At 50.9% G+C, this 18,859-nt stretch overlaps 2 protein-coding genes across 2 annotated transcripts; one reads left to right on the forward strand and one right to left on the reverse strand.

Annotated features, from left to right (window-relative positions):
• Positions 1-7,015: 7,015 nt before the first annotated feature.
• On the reverse strand, positions 7,016-9,026 carry MYCTH_2313154 (uncharacterized protein). The gene is made up of 2 exons (XM_003667333.1): positions 8,647-9,026; positions 7,016-8,543 (listed from the first exon to the last, which is right to left on the reverse strand). Exons 1-2 carry the CDS (start codon positions 8,891-8,893, stop codon positions 7,105-7,107), a joined length of 1,686 nt encoding a protein of 561 aa, XP_003667381.1. The 5' UTR covers positions 8,894-9,026; the 3' UTR covers positions 7,016-7,104.
• Positions 9,027-10,130: 1,104 nt separating this feature from the next.
• Positions 10,131-18,294, forward strand: MYCTH_2313156 (uncharacterized protein). The gene is made up of 6 exons (XM_003667334.1): positions 10,131-11,119; positions 11,244-11,978; positions 12,121-14,077; positions 14,217-14,965; positions 15,066-15,971; positions 16,066-18,294. Exons 1-6 carry the CDS (start codon positions 10,321-10,323, stop codon positions 18,159-18,161), a joined length of 7,242 nt encoding a protein of 2,413 aa, XP_003667382.1. The 5' UTR covers positions 10,131-10,320; the 3' UTR covers positions 18,162-18,294.
• Positions 18,295-18,859: the final 565 nt, after the last annotated feature.

Here is an 18,859-nt window from a genome sequence, read left to right on the forward strand (position 1 = left end):
GGATATTAACCTTATTAGGGGGATTATCTAGGCGCTTTGCTCTACACTTATACTATCTGTTGTAATACTCTATATAATAGTTATAATATAATATATGACTAGTCTTAATGTAGCTAAGCGTTTAGGAGTTAATCTATAGCGCTAGATTTGTAACTTTAATATCACCTTCTAGTAAGCTATCTAATATAATATCTTAGAAGTATAGGGTATATAAGGACTTTATACCTTTCTTAACGCTATCGTTATATATATCCTACTAACCTAGGTAGTAAATAAGAGGATAGAAATCGAGCTTGCTAATAGTATAGGATAGTTACTTCTAGAGCTTAGTACTCTTATTATAATAGCCAAGATCCTAATTAATAATAATATATAACTTAGAGTCTCTTAGAAGTATAGAATCTTCTTGATAACTTATATACTAATACTTCTTATAGCTTAGAAGAGTGGTAAAGAGAGAGGCAGAGACTTATATAGAGACTCTTATAACAGTTAGTAGTATAATATAAGATGTTCTCATAAGCGTCTAAAATATCTATAAGATCTAGTAGATTACTATATACTTAAGTAAGCTATCTATAGTAATAAGTAACGCTTATACCTTTCTAATAATGTCACAAGCCAACCATATACCGCGACCCGGTAGGGTGTAGCAGGCTGAATGAGCCACCAATCAAGAAGGGCACGAAGCGAGGCTGACACAGGATCGCTAGGGAGCGCGGGCTACCACGGGCGAACAATTGCCAAAAGGGAAAGATAGCGGAGGATAGCTAGCTACCAAAGGCGATCCAAGGGCAGGATAGAAAGGGACTATAAGCGATCGGCAGAAGTATATATACATATAAATAGTCACTCGTTATGGTGGACTCTGGGAGTTTACCAGTGGTAACAATCACAATCATAGTACTTATACCAAGCATTGCTGATTACTGTGAGAGACAACTCTAGTGTTGTTGTGAACCCTTTGGCTTCACCGAATCCCTTAGACGACCTGCCTGCTCGTCACGCTCAGCCTGCCTCCGTCTGGACCCTTTCAGAAGAAGTCTAAGTTAGGTTTGTCATAAATAAGGAGTATAAGAGAATTTACTAGGAGCTTAATAAGCTAAAGTAGGCTAGACTGAAAAATTAACTTATTACTAAGTAGGGGGAGCTATCTTATTCTAGGTAGTTAGGGGTAGGATACCTTAGTTCCCTTAATATATTAATTATTAACCTTTAACTACTTAGCAAGCTCGTAACTTACTATAGGGCATTTAGTATAATCGCTTTATAATACTATCCTCTTTTAGAAAGTACTTTACTAGACTTATATAGTATAACCTACTTAGTTAATGATAAGAAGTTCCTTTTACCTAGGACGTTTGTTAAGGTAGAAGATCCTAAGTTTATTAAAGCAGGTATAACGACCTTCCCTATTAGTAGGAGGGGTATTTAGGTAATTAAGAACGTTCTAGATAGACTATATAGACCACGTATTAAGAGCCTAACACTTAAGGATATTGTTATCGTCAAAGGATTCTATATTAATATTATCTTAGAAGCTCTGTTACTTAAGATAGGTACTTAGTATTATAGCTTAGATTGCTTACTACGTTTTAGAACATTAGAAAATAACGTTATCCTTTGTAAGTTAGAATATAAGTATAATCTTACCTTCCTCGAATATAAGCCACTTTCCTACTACTTAAGCTTCCTAGACTATATCTTAATTAGTAAAGCAGGTATCATAAACGTTTATATATCCTTGTAGAATGTGTTTGCTATATATAATAGAAGGTCCTAGACGTGAGTATTACCTACTATAAGAGAGGATACCGAGGATCTTTAGTACTTGAGAGCTGGCTACCTCGGATTGGAAGCGTTGAAAGCGCTTGTTAATAATACTAGAAACGTCCGTATTAAGGGAACGGTATATATCAAGTACAAGAGCTACATTTATACTTAGATAAGTAAGGTTATCTCTAGGAAAATACTACCTAAGTAGAAGTCTATATACCTATTCTAGCAAGTAGCCTAGGATCTATTTAATTATCCTAAAGCGATTAATAGATCGCGATAGCTACTTATAATTATTGACAAGTATAGTAGGAAGCTCTTCCCTTTCTTCTTAATGACGAAGTCGCTAGACTAGATTATAGGAGTCATCTAGAATTTCGAGAGCTAGGTAAGACGCTAATATAGGCTTGCTATCTATAAGATTAAGTAGGATAATGATACTATAATAGTTAATTTAGTAAGGTATATACCAATATACTACTAGACTTAGGCTATAGAGAGTAGTATTAATCTTAAACTCTTATCTTTATATACTTATAAGCCTAATAGACTAGTAGAGTAAGTAAGGTAAGAATTGATCTTACGCTTAATTAAGATACTAAATAGTATAAATTTCCTTGTAAAGCTCTAATTAGAAAGTATATAAGCAATAGCGTACTTATATACGATAAGCCTAAGCTATACTTACTTATTTAGAACTCTTAATAAAGTACTCTATAGCTAGTTTAAATAGTATTTTTACTAGTATAAACCTAGCTTAATAATTATATCAACTAGCAACTTATACCTAGACTAGAGTAGTATCCTTATATATAGATACTAGGTATATATTCTCTATAAGGATAGGGAAGTTAAGTAGTATATAAAGGACTTTAAGGTACTATTACATAGGCTAACTAGATATCTTATAGGATATTATATATCTAATATCTATTGTATTTAGATACCTAAGCTCGATAAGGTCATTATAACTTATAACGTTCGCTTTAATAAGAAGACTTTCTACCGTCCAGGCAAAGAGTAGCTAATAGAGTTGTCGCTAGTAGTAGCAAGCTAGGAAGTCAATCAATTTGATCTTAGCAAAGATTCCTAGGATACTAACCTTCTTTAGGAAGCGTTATAATAGACCTGATAACTAGTAAAAGACTTTATTATAATGGCTTAGCTATCTCTATTATAAGAGAGTCCGGCGGTAGACTAACCTCTCTAATAGGGTTAAGACTTAGGGGTAAGGGAGCTCTCTAATATATAGCCTATAAGTAAGTAATTAGTTCTAGAGACTCTTATAGTAGAGATATAAGTAACAAACAAACTTACTAAATAGATAGAGAGCTTTAGAAGACTCTTGACCCTTAAATATATGCCTAAGCCCTTAGTGACTTGCCCTATACCGGCTAGTAAAAGGGATATCTACTAGGAAGTAGGAGGGTTTAAATTAGGGCCTTCCTAGTCGCTAGCTAGCTAACTAGACACTAGGGAGAGTAGGGGAGCCGTCGAATCTAACAGAGGAATACCTTCTATAGAAGAATCTAGCACGTATAATAAGTAGATAGAAGAGCTAGGAGCTAGGGATAGTACTACCGATATATTATACCTAGCTAGGCTAGAGGAGTAGAGCGTTAAGCAAAGTCTAAATTAGCTAATATAGCCTTTAGAAGGTAGAAGCGAAGGAGAAGCTATTTAGTAACTTTCTATAAGGAGAGGCAGAGGCAGGAGGAGGGCTTACGAGCCTAGGGACCTTACCTAGTTAAGCAAAAGGCTATAAAATAAAGAGAAGGTTAATTACTACTAGTCCTTTATCTATATAACTAAGGAACTCTAGCGATAGTTCTATAAAACTTACCTACCTAATTAATAGGAAGCTTACCTAGAGGACTAGAGTATAAGAATGATATATACGGTGTTTACTACTACTATACGATAGAAGGATACTATATACCTTAGAGCAGCCTTAAATAAGCTATATTAGCATATTAACGATCTTGCTTACGTTCCTACCAACTAGTAAGACCTATATAACTACCCGTTAGGATAATAGTTTAAAGATATAGCTTATAAGGAGATACGTAACTTAGAGAGCAGGGGAACGTAGAAGATCGTACTATATAAGTAGGCGAAAGTACGACCTATCTTATTAAAATAGGTCTTCGTATATAAGTTTAACAAGGACGGTTTCCTAGAGAAGTATAAGGTAAGGATCTATATATAAGGAGATCTATAAGATATTAGCTTAGTAGAAAGTATATATATAGTTACTCTAATAGTATAATCGTTCTATATAATAATAGCAATCACTATATACTTTGACTTAGAAGTTAAGTAGTTTAATGTAGTATAAGCGTTCCTTAACGCTAAACGGCCGGAAGATAATCCTATCGTCTATAAATTACTAGAAGGATTTAAGTAGCTAGGGAAATATATAGAGTTATAAAGAGCTCTATACGGCTTGAGAGACTTGCTACTCTTATAATATAAAGAGTTCTATAAAACGCTATTAGATCTAGGTATAGAACTATCAGGTAAAGAGAAGTGCCTCTTCTTAAGCTATAATAAACAAGTCATTTTGATCTTCTATATTAACGACTTCTTAGTCTTCTTCTACGAAAGTAACGCTATAGCGGCCGAGCATATAATAAAAGGAATCAAAGCTTAATATAATATCTATAAGCAGGGTAATGTTAATTGGTTTCTTGGCATTAAGGTGATTTAAGACCGACCTATATATAAGATATAACTAGTCTACGACTAATATATTAGAAAGGTAGTAAGAAGATATAGGCTAGACGTACCTAGTATATACGAGCTAACTCCCTTAAGCTATAAAGAACTTAAGAAGTTCAAAGGGAGTGCTACTAGTATATAGATTAAAGAGTATTAGAAGCTCGTTGGATTAATCTTATACTATATAATTATACTATATCCAGACATTATATATACCTGTTTAGTACTCTTTTAATACCTGACTAACCTAGGACTAGACCACTTATTAGAGGTATAGCAAGTAGTAAGATATCTATTTAAGAGCTCTTGCCTGTCAATCTAGTATAAAGGCAAGCAAACACTAGAAAGTCTAACGCTTATAATTACTAGGGACGCTTCGTATATAGATGATCTAGATATATAGTATTCGTCATAAGGATATATATTCTTTCTATTTAGAGGTCCTATTATATAGAAGGTGTCATATTAGGATACTATTATAACGTTAAGTACTAAAGTAGAACTTCTAACGCTCTCCCTTATAGTAAGAGAGGCTATAGCACTTAAAAGGCTATTTATAGACATCGATCTTAAGCTTAGAGAACCCTAGAACATCTAATATAATAATTAGTAAACTATTTGACTAATAATAGCTAAGAACGAATATATTAATACTTACCTATAGTATATAGATATCTATAATATATAGTTATACTAGGAAGCAGTAAAAGGAATGTTTAGAGCTATATATCTACTAACTAGTCAGATACTAGTAAATAGGCTTATTAAATGACTTAGCTAATAAGCCTTTAAGCGCTAAAGAGCTCTCTTTAATCTTTAAGATATTAGTTATAGGCTTATATAACTAAGGGGTAGAAAATAAGTTAAATTTGCTAAGTAAAATACCGCCTAATACTCCCTATTTACTACTATTAGCTATCGCTAGGATTAATAGCCTTGCCCTTACCTTTATCCTAGCCAGGCGACGATATAGCGCCTAACGTATCATTAGACATGCTAATATAAGCATTATAAGCTTCCTTGATTTTGCCTAACTAGTAGAAGATGTCGTATATAGAGCAGGCAATCTTTATAAAATATATAAGTTTAGCCTTATTAAGCTTATACTCCTTTATCTTGTCTACACTAGCATGTTTTAAGTTACTTTAAAGAACTATATATAACTTCTTAAGATCCTATATATATCTATTAGGAATTTACCTATATATTAGGGGTAGAGGTTTAGGATCTAGGGATTTATAAAAGCCTTGGCTCTATCCAAGAAAGCCTTTATTAAACCCTTTACTAACCTAATATAGGAAATAGGACTATTATTATAGTTAGTATAAGTATTATAAGAGCTATTAAACGTATAGGCGATTAGTATATATCTCCTTATACTTATAAGAATTATAGATATAATAATAATAGTAAGAGCTAGCACTAGAATAATTATAATATTTACTAAAAGAACGTCCTACTAGAGCTAACTATATATATATTCTATAGGGTACCTTATAAAGCTTACTAGCTTTAATATCACTATATTTAGTTAGCTTAAACGATCTTAATATAACTAGCAAAGCGCTAGAAAACTATAAAACCAGCAATGAATAGGAACACTTATAGTTTAGAAGCTTTAGTACGTTTACACTTTCAAGGTGTTATAGGAGTAAGAGTCGACCTACTAGCAATAGCCGTATTCGCGACAGGCGTACCTAACAAGTCATCTATTAATTCGAGCGTAAGAGGCGTCATCCTATTATTATTATTACAGTTAAAACTAGTAATACTATTACTCCTATAGTTATAATAGCTATATTTAATCTATAGCTTTAAAGGAATTACTCTACTATACTTAACTCTTTTAGACTTCCGAATATAGAAGGTAGGCCCCCTAAAGGAGCTATCAAGGTAAGAGCGACAAAGGATATAACATTAAGAATAGTATTACTATAAAGCATAGTTAAACGACTACCGCGTTTAACTAGGGGGTGTGTTGGAAGCTATAGAGCTTCTAAACGTATTAGCTACGCGTTTGCCATAGCTGTATAAGGCTGTTTAACGCATTAGCTAGTTCCTTTGTCCATAAATACCACTCCTTTTGTCTCCTTTGTAGATAGTTTCAACAAGGCACTGTCTCCTTCGTATAGCCACCTACTGTAGACTGCTTTCAACGCTCCCGGAGCTCCTACTGCGTTCGGCAATAGGTAAGTGCCTATGCTACATTCTTTCCACTTTCTTCTTCCTATAAGTAATTAACATCTATCAATACTATCAGAAGCGACAGAGCTTCTGGGACGCTAGCCACGAGCGCTACAAGCCACTTTATAGCCTCATAGACGCACAGATTATCTTTCCTTTGTCTATTTATATCGCTCTTTCTCTCCTTTATAGATAGTTTAACAAGGCACTCTTTCCGTTCCTTCCTTGCCACTACTCTTAACGCCTCCTACGCTTATTCGAGCTCGTAACTGCGTTCGGCAAATACTCTAACCTGCTGGCTACTTTGATCAACTCTTTGATCAACTCTTCTGCTGTGACAAGTTTGAATTCCGAACAGGCTTAATTATACCATTGCTAGCCGCATCTACCAAGTAGTTATACCCCTTCCTAAAAGAACCTTTCCTAGTACGGACATCTGCCACAGTATCCACAGTCGTCGGCGCTACAGGCCGTGAAGTCGAGGTACTCTCTGTCATCCTCCGACTCCCAGTCTGACTCCCAGCCACCGGCCTCTCCATAAGCGGTGAAATGATCGTCATGATCGTCGTCGTCACTGTCTCCCTCGTCGCCAGCAGCACTCATCCACCGCTGCAGCACCTCATCCGACAAGACCCCCGCGACCTCCCCTCCCGGCCTCCTGATCTCCAACTCCTCCTCCTCCTCCTTCTCCCCCCGTCCTCCTCTCCAACTGCCACCGCCGCCGACACGCCGCCGCCGACAGATCTCCACCACGCCCTCACCCGCCGCATGGACGCCAGCAGCAACAGCAACAGCCTCCTCCTCGTCGGCAACGGCAACCAGGTCCCGCATCAGCCGGCGCAGCAGCGCTGCGAGGCGGGCCAGCTCGGCGCGGTGCTCGCGCTCCCAGCGGCGGAGGTCGGCGCGCACGTCGCGCACCTCGACCTCCTCGGGCCGGAAGAGCCCGCGCGCGTGGTAGGCCAGCACGAGCGTGGGCAGCTGCGCGGCCCAGAGGCGCGGCAGCTCCTCCTCGACCACCGCCGCGCCGCCGCCCTTGGCCTCGCGCGTCCGCACGCTGCGCGTCTTGAGGTCGAAGAGCGCCCGGTGCGGGATCGGCACCGTCGGGCCCGCCTGCGTCACTGTCAGCTTGGTTTGCCGTGCTGTCGTTGTTGTGCTGGTGCTGCTGCTGCTGCTGGTGGTGGTGGTGGTGCTGCTGATGCCCTGGCCTGTCGTCGTCGTCGTCGTCACGTTTGCGGTGGAGAGGGTGGTGGCGAGTTCGTCAAGGGAGGGAGGAGGAGGTGGAGCGGCGGCGCTGTCGGTCTGCGACGGCCGCGGCGACCACGAGAAGGAGGCGGGAGAGGAGGAGAGTCTGTTGGAACGCAGGTTCGGGTCGAAGTCATCATCCTCGCCGCCACCGCCGCCGCTCGGCTTGATATATCCGTCCGCCTCGAAGCGGACGGCGAGGCGCAGCCCGCCAAAGACGTACCGTATGAGGCGCTGGTGCGAGGCGGACCCCTTGACGTCGGCCTCCCAGGTCGTGTTGGCCTCGGGGAAGGTGTGGCCGTAGCCGCGGACGTCCGGGATCAGCTCCGTCGGCGAGTTCTCCCGCCGGACGAGGAAGATGGTGTGCCGGACCTTGTACGCCAGCATGCGGAATTCTTTATCCTCTCCCCGGACGAAGCTGAGCAGGCTGCCGAGCGTGCTCTTGCAGGCGAAGATGTCCAGGTCCAGAGGGAGGGCAGGGTCGGCGTCGAGACCGGCAACGACGGCGGGCTCGATGGGGTGTCTGGGATACCGGGCCGCGTTCTTGTCACGGTAGTACTGCCCGCTGTCTTCCTTGAGCTGGGTCGGCGTGACTTGGGGGGTCCATAGAGGGGGCCGCCCTGGGGAAACATCTTTGGTTAGGTTCATCTTTTGTCGAACTCTTCAGCTGAAAAAAAAAAAAAAAAAAAAAGAAACGTGTTGGCTGGCTAGTTTATTCTTTACCTGGTATCAGAATCTCAGGACCAGAGTTCGGCTTGTCAACCCAGCTGTATGAGGCAACGGTCTGTAGGTCTGTAATGCGGGCCAGGTGATCGAGAGTTTCGCCCTCATCGTCAAGGTGTCTGAGCTTCAAGGTTCGGATCAGGGCGCCAAACGGAGGAGGAGGAGTAGTGCTAACAGCAGCCCTTGCTCGGTTCGCATCCCGAGTCTTCCAGGATGGCGGCTTCTGATAATACCAGCTGGGAGCCATGACGACGAGAGTTGAACATCAAAAAGAGCGCTGCAAGATGTGTTTTATCGACATGATAAAGAACAACCAGACAAGTCAATAAGGGCTTTACGACTGATTTATAACTCGGAGCTCCTCTAATAGCTGCCCCCGGCCGCCCACGGTCGCCCCGGATCGCAGGGGAGGTTGGAGGCATGCATTAGTGAGGCCTACGGCTTTTTAGATCGTCAACTCAGACCCGATTGAATTCGGCGGAACGCATGATTGGGATTGGGCCTTGGGGGCTGCATGCGTCTTGGGCAGCCGGGCTCTCGTCAAATGTCTGCCAACAAACTGTAGCCAACAAACTGTAGCCCCAAAACTATCCCGCCGGTTTCTTGTGTTGCACGGCAGCGGTATGCCCCGCTACTGTTGAGTGCAATGCAAATTCGGGCAGACTCAGTACATACCTGGGTACCTACCTATATGATATAAAGGAGTAAGGTAGTCATCCGATTGAGCCCCGTGCAGGGCACACTGCTGGTATGTCCTGTTGGCAGTGATTCTCCTTGTTATTGGGCCATTTCGGAGGCCTGCAAACACCATCCAGGCGGGGGGGTTCACTGTTGGGCAGATTTGGCAATGGCAGGTATAATTACAGGAGATGGGGGGCCTGGACTCTTCTCGTTTCCGTTTCTGGACCTCCAGCTTCCAGCCTCCCGGTCCTCGGTCTCAGAGATAAACCAATAATCCAAAATAGATAAATAATTACCTACTGTGTAAATTTGCAGAGATGATAGACTGCAAATGCCTGCATCGCTGCACATTCGCATCATTTCCCCCCCTTTCCTTTCCCATTTGGTGCAATGTAATTCGACGAAAGCACCAAGTACGACCTGATCCTGTTCTTTTTTTTGAGGACGGATCATGACGGCAACTCAGCCTGGCCGGTTGAGGAGGTGCGGCAGTGAACGAGTGGCCGGCCACAGCCATCTGCATCCAAGTCCTGGACGCTTATTCGCTCTGCGTCTCACTCTCCCCGCTCCCAACACGGCAGCGCCTTCGGGTATCTGCCACATTCGCCTGCGCCATGCACTGCGGCCAGCCTGCCATGCCATGATTCGTCGGTCAAGCAGGCCTACGTTTGTTGTTGTTCGAGTCTTTGCCCAACAAGAATCTGTGTAGACAGATAACCTAATGTACCTAGGGAGGTACATACCAAGGCAATCATGGAATCCAAGTGTTGATATAAATGACCGAGACACCCACCTCAAGCATATCATACTTTTTGTTGAGAGGAAGACCTTGGGGTCCTCGGAGGACACAAACTAGCACAATCTGCTAGTTATTATTACCTAATTAGGTAATTACTCTATTCGAGAATCTCGTTGCAGTCTCTTGCCAGCTTAGGCGCTCACTCCTCCTCCACAACGATAATATCTTGTTACCAGCTGTCTGATCCAACCATCATGTCTTCCTCCGTGGATCCGTCGCGGCGAGCCGCCCGCCTCCACCACTTGTTCCGCGACACGATCGCGGGCAAGCGTCCTGTGCGGACCCGACAGGAAGCGCAGTTGTTTCTCGAAGCGGTCCGCAGCCAGAAGTCGCCCAGCCAATGCGTGGAGCATCTCGTCCCCGCCAAGTCCGGCCTCGTTGCCGTCAGAGAGGCGGTCCGCTCCGACGTCTCCGCGCAGTTCGTCCTGGACCACACCCTGCCTTTCCTCCGATACCTCTCGGATCCCAGCGTCAAGGCCCTCGCGAACGGACAGCTTCTCGAACAGGTCCTCTTGGCCGTCGTCAGCCCCCCGACGTTTCTAAACGCGCTGGTCGCCTTGTACGAAGCACGCGGGATTCCCGATGGCAGCCTGTACCCGTTTGCTTGGCTCGCCCTCGAGGTCCTATCACTCCGCCCCGAAACGCAGGTCGACGCCGGCGGTCTCGTCAAGTCCATATCAGACGGCCAGCACCTCGTCGGATCCCAGGATCACGCCACCCGCGAGCTCGGCTACCGCATACAAAAGGTCGTCCAGCTCCGGGCCTCTCCGGTGGCCGGGGGCGACCAACATGTTGGCGGGCCGGGGGGGCGGCACGATAACGACTTTGCCGATTTTCGCCGTATCCGCATCTATCCCACGCCGGACGAATTTTTATCGACCCAGCTGCCGTATTACCAGACTGCCCGAGAGGTCGAGGAAACCGAAGCCGCGAGCCGCCCACGGGCTCATCTCGACAATCAGTTCCGTCTCTTGAGGGAAGATATGCTGGCCGGTAGGTTCCCAAGGCACTTCATTATTAATAATAATCACACAATCATCCTTGTTTCATAAGAGCGATCCCGTGCTAACAGACGACCCCTCCTCTCCCCCTCTCCTCCGGAAAAAAAAAAAAAAAGAGTTACGAGAAGATATCCAGATCGCCATCGGAAAGAAGAAGGGCAAACGAAGCGCTCCGGTTCTGAGAAAACTCCATCCGGTGGGCATCGACACTGCCGACGGTAAGGGAAAATATAAGCGGAGCGCCCTGCTTGTCGAATGCGGTTCCGGGCTCGAGATTCTCCAGAGCCTGAAGGATGCCGCGTCCCGGAGGAAGTACTTGCAGGATCAGGCCAACCTACTCCGGCACCAAGCATTTGGCGTCGTTTGCCGCGGACAGGACATTCTGGGGTTCGCCTTTGTCGACCGGGACGTCGACAAGCTGAGCCAGGAGGTTCCCGTCGTGAGCCTGCAGTTTACCGACGACGACGGCCTCGGGCGCGCGCTCCTCGCCTTTTCCCTCCCCGACCCGGACCTGGTCTCGTTCGTCCTGGTAGACACGCCCGTGTTTGCGTACGAACCAGTCCTCCTCGGGCTGCAACACATGACGGACGCCCCCCTGCTAGACCTCGTCATCAATCCGGCCAAGATCGCCGAGTCTGGATTCAAGGTGCCTGACAAGCTACGACCCCTAGCTTCCAAGCTTGAAACCATAGTGAAAAAAGGCCAGGAAGGTGGGGGACTGGGATCCCCAGATGTTGTTGATTATATAATAACGGACAGGGGAACTCAAAAGGTGCAGTTTGACACCTCTCAGCTAGCTGCCCTGTCCCTTGCCCTGAACAGTCCCGTGAGCCTCATCTTGGGGCCTCCAGGTATGTATAAATTAATTAGGCCCCTCACCTCCTGACCTCCACCTGACCAAAAGACGATTGTTGGCGAAGGAGGAGGAGGATAATTATTAGATGAGATGGCTGACGAGGTAAATAATCAACTCTGCACACACGAGTACATCAGGAACCGGTAAATCCTTCATCGGCGCTCAAATTGTTCGCTGCATGTACGAGGCCGGCCTCCGAATCCTGGTCCTGAGCTACACAAACCATGCTACCGACCAGTTCGCCGAGGATTGTCTGGACGCCGGGATTCCCGAGTCGTCCATGGTCCGCATCGGGTCCAAGACCAGATGCAGCCCGCGGACCGCCCCCCTGGTCCTCTCGCCACAGCAGAGCCACTACCGCCGTCGGAATCTGGCGCCGAACGTCATCAACGCCCTGAGACGGGAGGCAGACCTGCTCAGCTCCCAGCTCCAGGACGCGTTCGGAGCGTTTATCGGCTTCGAGCCCAAGTGGGACGACATCGAGGAGTACCTAGAGTTTGCCGAGGGGGGCTTCCGCTTTCTCGACGCCTTGAGGGTACCGACCGACGGAGACGACGAGGGCTGGACCCGGACGGGCAAAGGAGGGAGGACGATCGGGCCGGATTACCTGTATCACCAGTGGATCAAGGGCCGCGGTCCCGGCCATCTTGAGAACCGGATCCCGGCGGGAGACGCGAGAACGGTATGGGAAATGGGCCGCGCTGTCCGGGAGGAACACCACGCCAGGTGGCTGCGGGCCCTGACCGAAGAGCGGCTCGAGGCGGTCAAGGGGCTCGGCCGGCTGTACGAGGAGGTGCGGAGGAAGATGGAACTCTACCGGGGCGAAGCCGACGCCCAGGTGGTCCGGCAGAAGAAGGTGGTCTGCTGCACCACGACCGGGGCGGCCAAGCACGACCGGTTGATCCGGGCGGCCAGCCCGGACGTGATCCTGGTGGAGGAGGCGGGCGAGATCCTCGAGAGCCACGTGCTGACGGCGCTGGCGAGCAGCCCGACGGTCAAGCAGCTCGTCCTCATCGGCGACCACAAGCAGCTGAGGCCCAAGATCAACAGCTACGGCCTCTCGGTCGAGAAAGGCGACGGCTTCGACCTGAACCGCTCCCTCTTCGAGCGTCTGATCCGGCAGGGGGCGGCGCACGCGACCCTGCGCAAGCAGCACCGGATGGCGCCCGAGATCTCCGTCTTCGCGCGCGAGCTCACGTATCCGGAGCTGCTCGACGGGCCCGGGACGGCCGGCCGACCGGGCATCCTCGGCCTGCGGGACCGGGTCGCGTTTGTGAACCACGACAGGTCGGAGGAGGCGGACGACGCGCAGCTGCGGGACCGTTGGGACCCGAGCGGGACGGCGAGCAAGAGGAACCGGTTCGAGGCCGACATGGTCGTGCGCTGCGTCAGGTACCTCGGCCAGCAGGGGTACGGCCCGGACCGCATCGTCGTCCTCACCCCTTACATAGGCCAGGTACGGCTCCTGAGGGAGCACCTGGCCAGGAACAAGCACGATCCCGCCCTGAGCGAGTTCGACAAGGCCGAGCTGATCCGCGCCGGTCTCCTGAGCGAGGCCGCGGCCAAGCTCGACAGGAAGCCTCTCCGTGTCTCTACCATAGGTCTGTCCTATTATTTCTCTTGTCTTTTATTACCTACCTACCTACCTACCTACTTACCTACCTACCTACTTACCTACCTACCTACCTGCTTACCTACCTACCTACCTACTTACCTACCTACCTACCTACTTACCTACCTACCTACCTATACAGACAACTTCCAGGGCGAGGAGGGCGACATCGTCATCGCCTCGCTCACGCGGAGCAACAGCAAGGGCGACATCGGCTTCATGGCGGCCCCGGAGCGGCTCAACGTGCTCATGACGCGCGCCCGCGTCGGCGTCATCCTGATCGGCAACATGGACACCTTCATGCGGAACAGGAGAGGAGGCTGGGCCACCTGGCACCGCTTCTTCGACCTGCTCAAGGCCCGCGGTCACCTGTACGACGGCCTGCCCGTCCGGTGCGAGAGGCATCCCGACCGGACCGCCCTGCTCAGGGAGCCCCTCGACTTTGACAAGTCGGCCCCCGACGGCGGCTGCACCGAGCCATGGTACTTTCCTCCCTCCCTCCCTCTCTCTTTGTTGTTGTTGTTGTTGTTGTTGTTGCTTCCGTCGTCCGTCCCTTTCGTCTTCTTCGATCTTGTTTGTCCTTTGCCTCGCTGACCATGTCATGATATTAATATTACCAAGCAACGCCCTCCTCAAGTGCGGCGCCCACAAGTGCCGGTCACGGTGCCACCGCGTGACCGACCACAGCCGGGCCGAGTGCAACCAGGTGGTGACCAAGGTGTGCGAGAGGCAGCACAAGACCAATGTCCGGTGCGGCAAGCGGCACGAGACGTGTGGCAGATGCGTCGAGGAGGACAAGGAGATGGAGCGCCGGGCCAGGCAGGACCTCAAGCTCGAGAAGGAGCGGGCCAGGCGCGAGGCCGAGTACACGCGCCAGCTGCGCGAGATCCGCGACGAGGTCGAGCACCAGCGCCGCATCAACAAGTATCACGCCGAGGAGGAACGGCGCCGGGAGACGCTGGAGCAGCACCGGTCCGAGCTTCGGGCGCTCAAGGACGCCGAGCAGAGGCTCCGTCACCAGAACAAGCTCAAGGCCGAGGCCGAGGCGGCCGCCGCCGCTGCTCGGGCACGGAATAAGGCGTCGTCGTCATCGTCATCGTCGTCCAAGCAGACAGACGGGCAGGTCGATGGTTCCTCTCCTCCTCCAGAACCCGACTGGTCGAGCGGCCCCGAGGCGGAGTGGAAGTTGATGAAACAGTCCGAGGGGGCGCAGAGCAAGCCGCTGGACGAGCTGATGGAGATGATCGGGCTCGAGGACGTCAAGCACGAGTTCCTCAACCTCAAGTCCAAGGTCGACACGGCCCTGCGACAGGGCATCTCCTTGGCCTCCGAGAGGTTCAGCTGCTCCATGCTGGGCAACCCCGGGACGGGTGAGTCGGCGCATCCATCCTTCTTCCCATGGTCGCCGTTGGCGGTTTCCGGTCTCTCGTTTCTAACCAACTCTGTCTGTTATTATCATGTCTTGTCTAGGAAAAACAACCGTGGCCCGCCTGTACGCCCAATTCCTCACCGAGCTGTGCGTCATCCCGGGCTCCTGCTTCAGAGAGAAGACGGGCGCCGGCCTGGCGAACCTCGGCGTCTCGGGTTGCAAGGGCCTGATCGACGAGATGCTCGACGAGGGCGGCGGGGTGCTCTTCATCGACGAGGCCTACCAGCTCACCTCGGGCAGCAGCAGCTACGGCGGCGGGGCCGTGCTCGACTACCTGCTCGCCGAGGTGGAGAACCTCAGGGGCAAGATTGTGTTCGTGCTCGCCGGCTACAGGAAGCAGATGGAGGGCTTCTTTGCCCACAACCCGGGGCTGCCCAGCCGGTTCCCCATCGAGATGAGCTTTGCCGACTACTCGGACGAGGAGCTCCTCAAGATCCTGGTGCTCAGGATCAACAAGAAGTACAACGGCTCCATGACGTGCGAGGACGGGCCGGCCGGCCTCTACTGCCGCATCGTCGCGAGGCGGGTCGGCCGCGGGCGCGGAAAGGAGGGCTTCGGCAACGCGCGGGCGATCGAGAACGTGCTCGACAGGATCTCGCGCCGGCAGGCGGACCGGCTGCGGAGGGAGCGGAGGGAGGGCGTCGAGCCGAGCGACTTTGTCTTCACCAAGGAGGACCTCATCGGCCCGGAGCCGGGCGAGGCGCTCGCCAAGTGCGAGGCCTGGAAGAAGCTCCAGGGCCTGGTCGGGCTGGCGGCCGTCAAGCAGGCGGTCAAGTCCCTCGTCGACAGCATCCGGCAGAACTACCTCCGCGAGCTTGCAGAGCAGCCGCCCATCCAGTACTCGCTCAACAAGGTCTTCCTCGGCAATCCCGGCACCGGCAAGACGACGGTTGCCAAGCTGTACGGCGAGATCTTGGTCGCTCTCGGACTGCTCTCCAAGGGCGAGGGTAAATCTTTTTTTTCTCTTTCTCTCTTTCTCTCTTTCTTCCAAGCACTATCAGGGCGATGAGGATGATTGCTGACCGAGAGGGTGTGGAATAGTCGTCGTCAAGAACCCGTCCGACTTTGTCGGGGCCCATCTGGGGCAGTCGGAACAGCAGACCAAAGGCATCCTGGCGGCATCGCTCGGCAAGGTGCTCGTCATCGACGAGGCCTACGGCCTCTACGGCGGCGGCGGGGGAGCACAAGGCGGCGGGGGGACGGCTCCGGACCCGTACAAGACGGCCGTCATCGACACCATCGTGGCCGAGGTCCAGAGCGTGCCCGGAGACGACCGCTGCGTCCTGCTGCTGGGGTACAAGAGCCAGATGGAGGAGATGTTCCACAACGTCAACCCGGGCCTGAGCCGGCGGTTCCCTATCGCGTCGGCCTTCTACTTTGACGACTTCACCGACGAGGAGCTACGCACCATCCTCGACAGCAAGATCAAGCAGCAGGGGTACGAGGTCGGCAGCCGGGCCGCCGGCGTCGCCATGGAGATGCTGAAGCGGGCGCGGAACCGGCCCAACTTTGGCAACGCGGGCGAGATCGACATCCTGCTCGACGCCGCAAAGGCCCGCCACCAGGCGCGCTTCTCCCGGGGGCGGGCCGAGTTGGCGAACCTCCTGGAGGCGCGCGATTTCGACGAGGATTTCGACCGGGCCGAGAGGGCCGAGACGGACGTGCGCAAGCTGTTCGAGGGCTCGCTCGGCTCCGACCAGGTCGTCTCGCTGCTGGAGGGATACCAGGAGACGGTCCGGACGATGCGGGCGCTAGAGCTGGACCCGAGGGAGAACATACCGTTCAACTTCCTCTTCCGCGGCCCGCCGGGGACGGGCAAGACGACGACGGCCAGGAAGATGGGCAAGGTCTTCTACGACATGGGGTTCCTGGCCACGGCCGAGGTGGTCGAGTGCTCGGCCTCCGAACTGATCGGCCAGTACGTCGGGCAGACGGGGCCCAAGGTGCGGCAGCTGCTGGACAGGGCGCTCGGCAAGGTCCTCTTCGTGGACGAGGCCTACCGCCTGGCCGAGGGCCACTTTGCCAAGGAGGCCACGGACGAGCTGGTCGACTTGATCACCAAGGAGCGCTACTCCAAGAAGCTCGTCATCATCCTGGCCGGTTACGAGGCCGACATCAACCGCCTCATGTCCGTCAACACGGGCCTGAGCTCGCGCTTCCCCGACGTGGTCGACTTCCGGCCCCTGACCGCCGACGAGTGCGTGGACCTGCTGCTGCGGCTGCTGCGCAAGAAGCGCGACCTCGTCCGGTCCAAGAGCGGCAAGGACCTCCTCGACCTCTCCTGCTTGGAAGCGCCCGCCGCCGGGTTCAGGCAGCGCCTGGTCCAGACCTTCACGGGCCTCGCCGCGCAGGACAACTGGGCGAGCGCGCGAGACGTCCAGGCCGTGGCCACGGCGGTGTTCAACAAGGCCCTCCGCAACAAGGACGCCCTCGCCGCCGGCCGCCTCGCGCTCGCCGAGGGGACCGTCACCGAGGTGCTGGACCGCATGCTCCAGGAGCGTGCCGCGCGCGCCGACTCCGCGAGGCCGATCCCGACTACTCCTTCTCTCGACAAGCTGCGAGGCCTCCTCAAGCACCAGCAGCAGCAGCAGCAGCAAGCCAGCCCTCCGCAGCAAAACGCCGCCCCCCCTCCTCGGCCTCGGTTCTCAACGGCAACAACAACATCAACATTAACAACATCAACAACAACGGCCGCAGCGACTTCTCCGAGCAAAGGGCACCCCACCGCACCAACCGAGACGGTGATGATCCGCAGCACCAAGCAGCCGGCTCCGACGACCGCCTCCGACGCGCGGCAGCAGCGCGACGCGGGCGTGAGCGACGAGGTGTGGGAGCAGCTGCAGCGGGACCGGCGGGCGCAGGAGGAGCGGGAGGCGGAGTACCGACGGCTGAAGCGGGACGCGGCGGCGGCGGCGGCGAAGGCGGAGGCGGCGACGGAGGCGGCGCGGGCGCGGATCGTGGCCCGGCTGCTGGAGGAGGAGGCGCGGCGGCGGGAGGAGGCCAGGACGAGGGAGCGGCTGCGCCGGATGGGCCGGTGCCCGGTCGGGTACGACTGGATCAGGCAGGAGGGCGGGTGGAGGTGCGCGGGGGGGTCGCACTGGATGAGCGACGGGGATCTGGGGATGGAAGACGGGTAAGAATATCTCTCTCGTCATGTATGTATATATATACGTGTAGCAGACACAGCGAGCCTGGTCGTGTGTCTCTAAAGTTTACTCGTTAGGTAAATATCTATTATAAATGGGTGCGGCAAGTGAGAATGATTCGAACGGATCAACACGATCTAATTAATTACGCGTGGGGGGACTTACCGTGGAAGTTTACCGTGTTAGTTATTCATGGAAACGAAATTGGTTTAGGCGATCTGACACTGGATAAATAATGAGTCCCTGAAAGAGATATCAAAAATCTCTGTCTGGCTGCCGTCGAGGATGAACCCCTGACCCCTTATTTCCCTTCAGTTAAGGTTGTCTCTGTGCAGCATAAATTGATTACAAGTAGATGAGGTACAACAAACCTACTAATGGCTGATAGTCAACCAAACTTCTTTTGCTTAAGGGTGCTCCCGAGTTGTCTGTAACGTGCTCTTGGCCGAAGAGAGATCCTAGGATGCTGTACAAGTATTCTATTTGACGGGAGTTACAGGAGAAACATTGTAAGGAGCCTTGTAGGTGTTATAGAGGTATATATATACAAATAACGTGCCTCTTGCTTAGGATATATAAGAACCTAGTACCTTGGTCACTTATAATTTAACTGTGTATACTCCGTAGTACGCAGTGATCTTGTCTACTATGTAATTACTGCTGCGTAATTACTCCTGCGTAACATAGTT

This window comes from Thermothelomyces thermophilus, chromosome 7, assembly GCF_000226095.1.
Source record: "Thermothelomyces thermophilus ATCC 42464 chromosome 7, complete sequence".
Lineage (NCBI taxonomy): Eukaryota > Fungi > Ascomycota > Sordariomycetes > Sordariales > Chaetomiaceae > Thermothelomyces > Thermothelomyces thermophilus.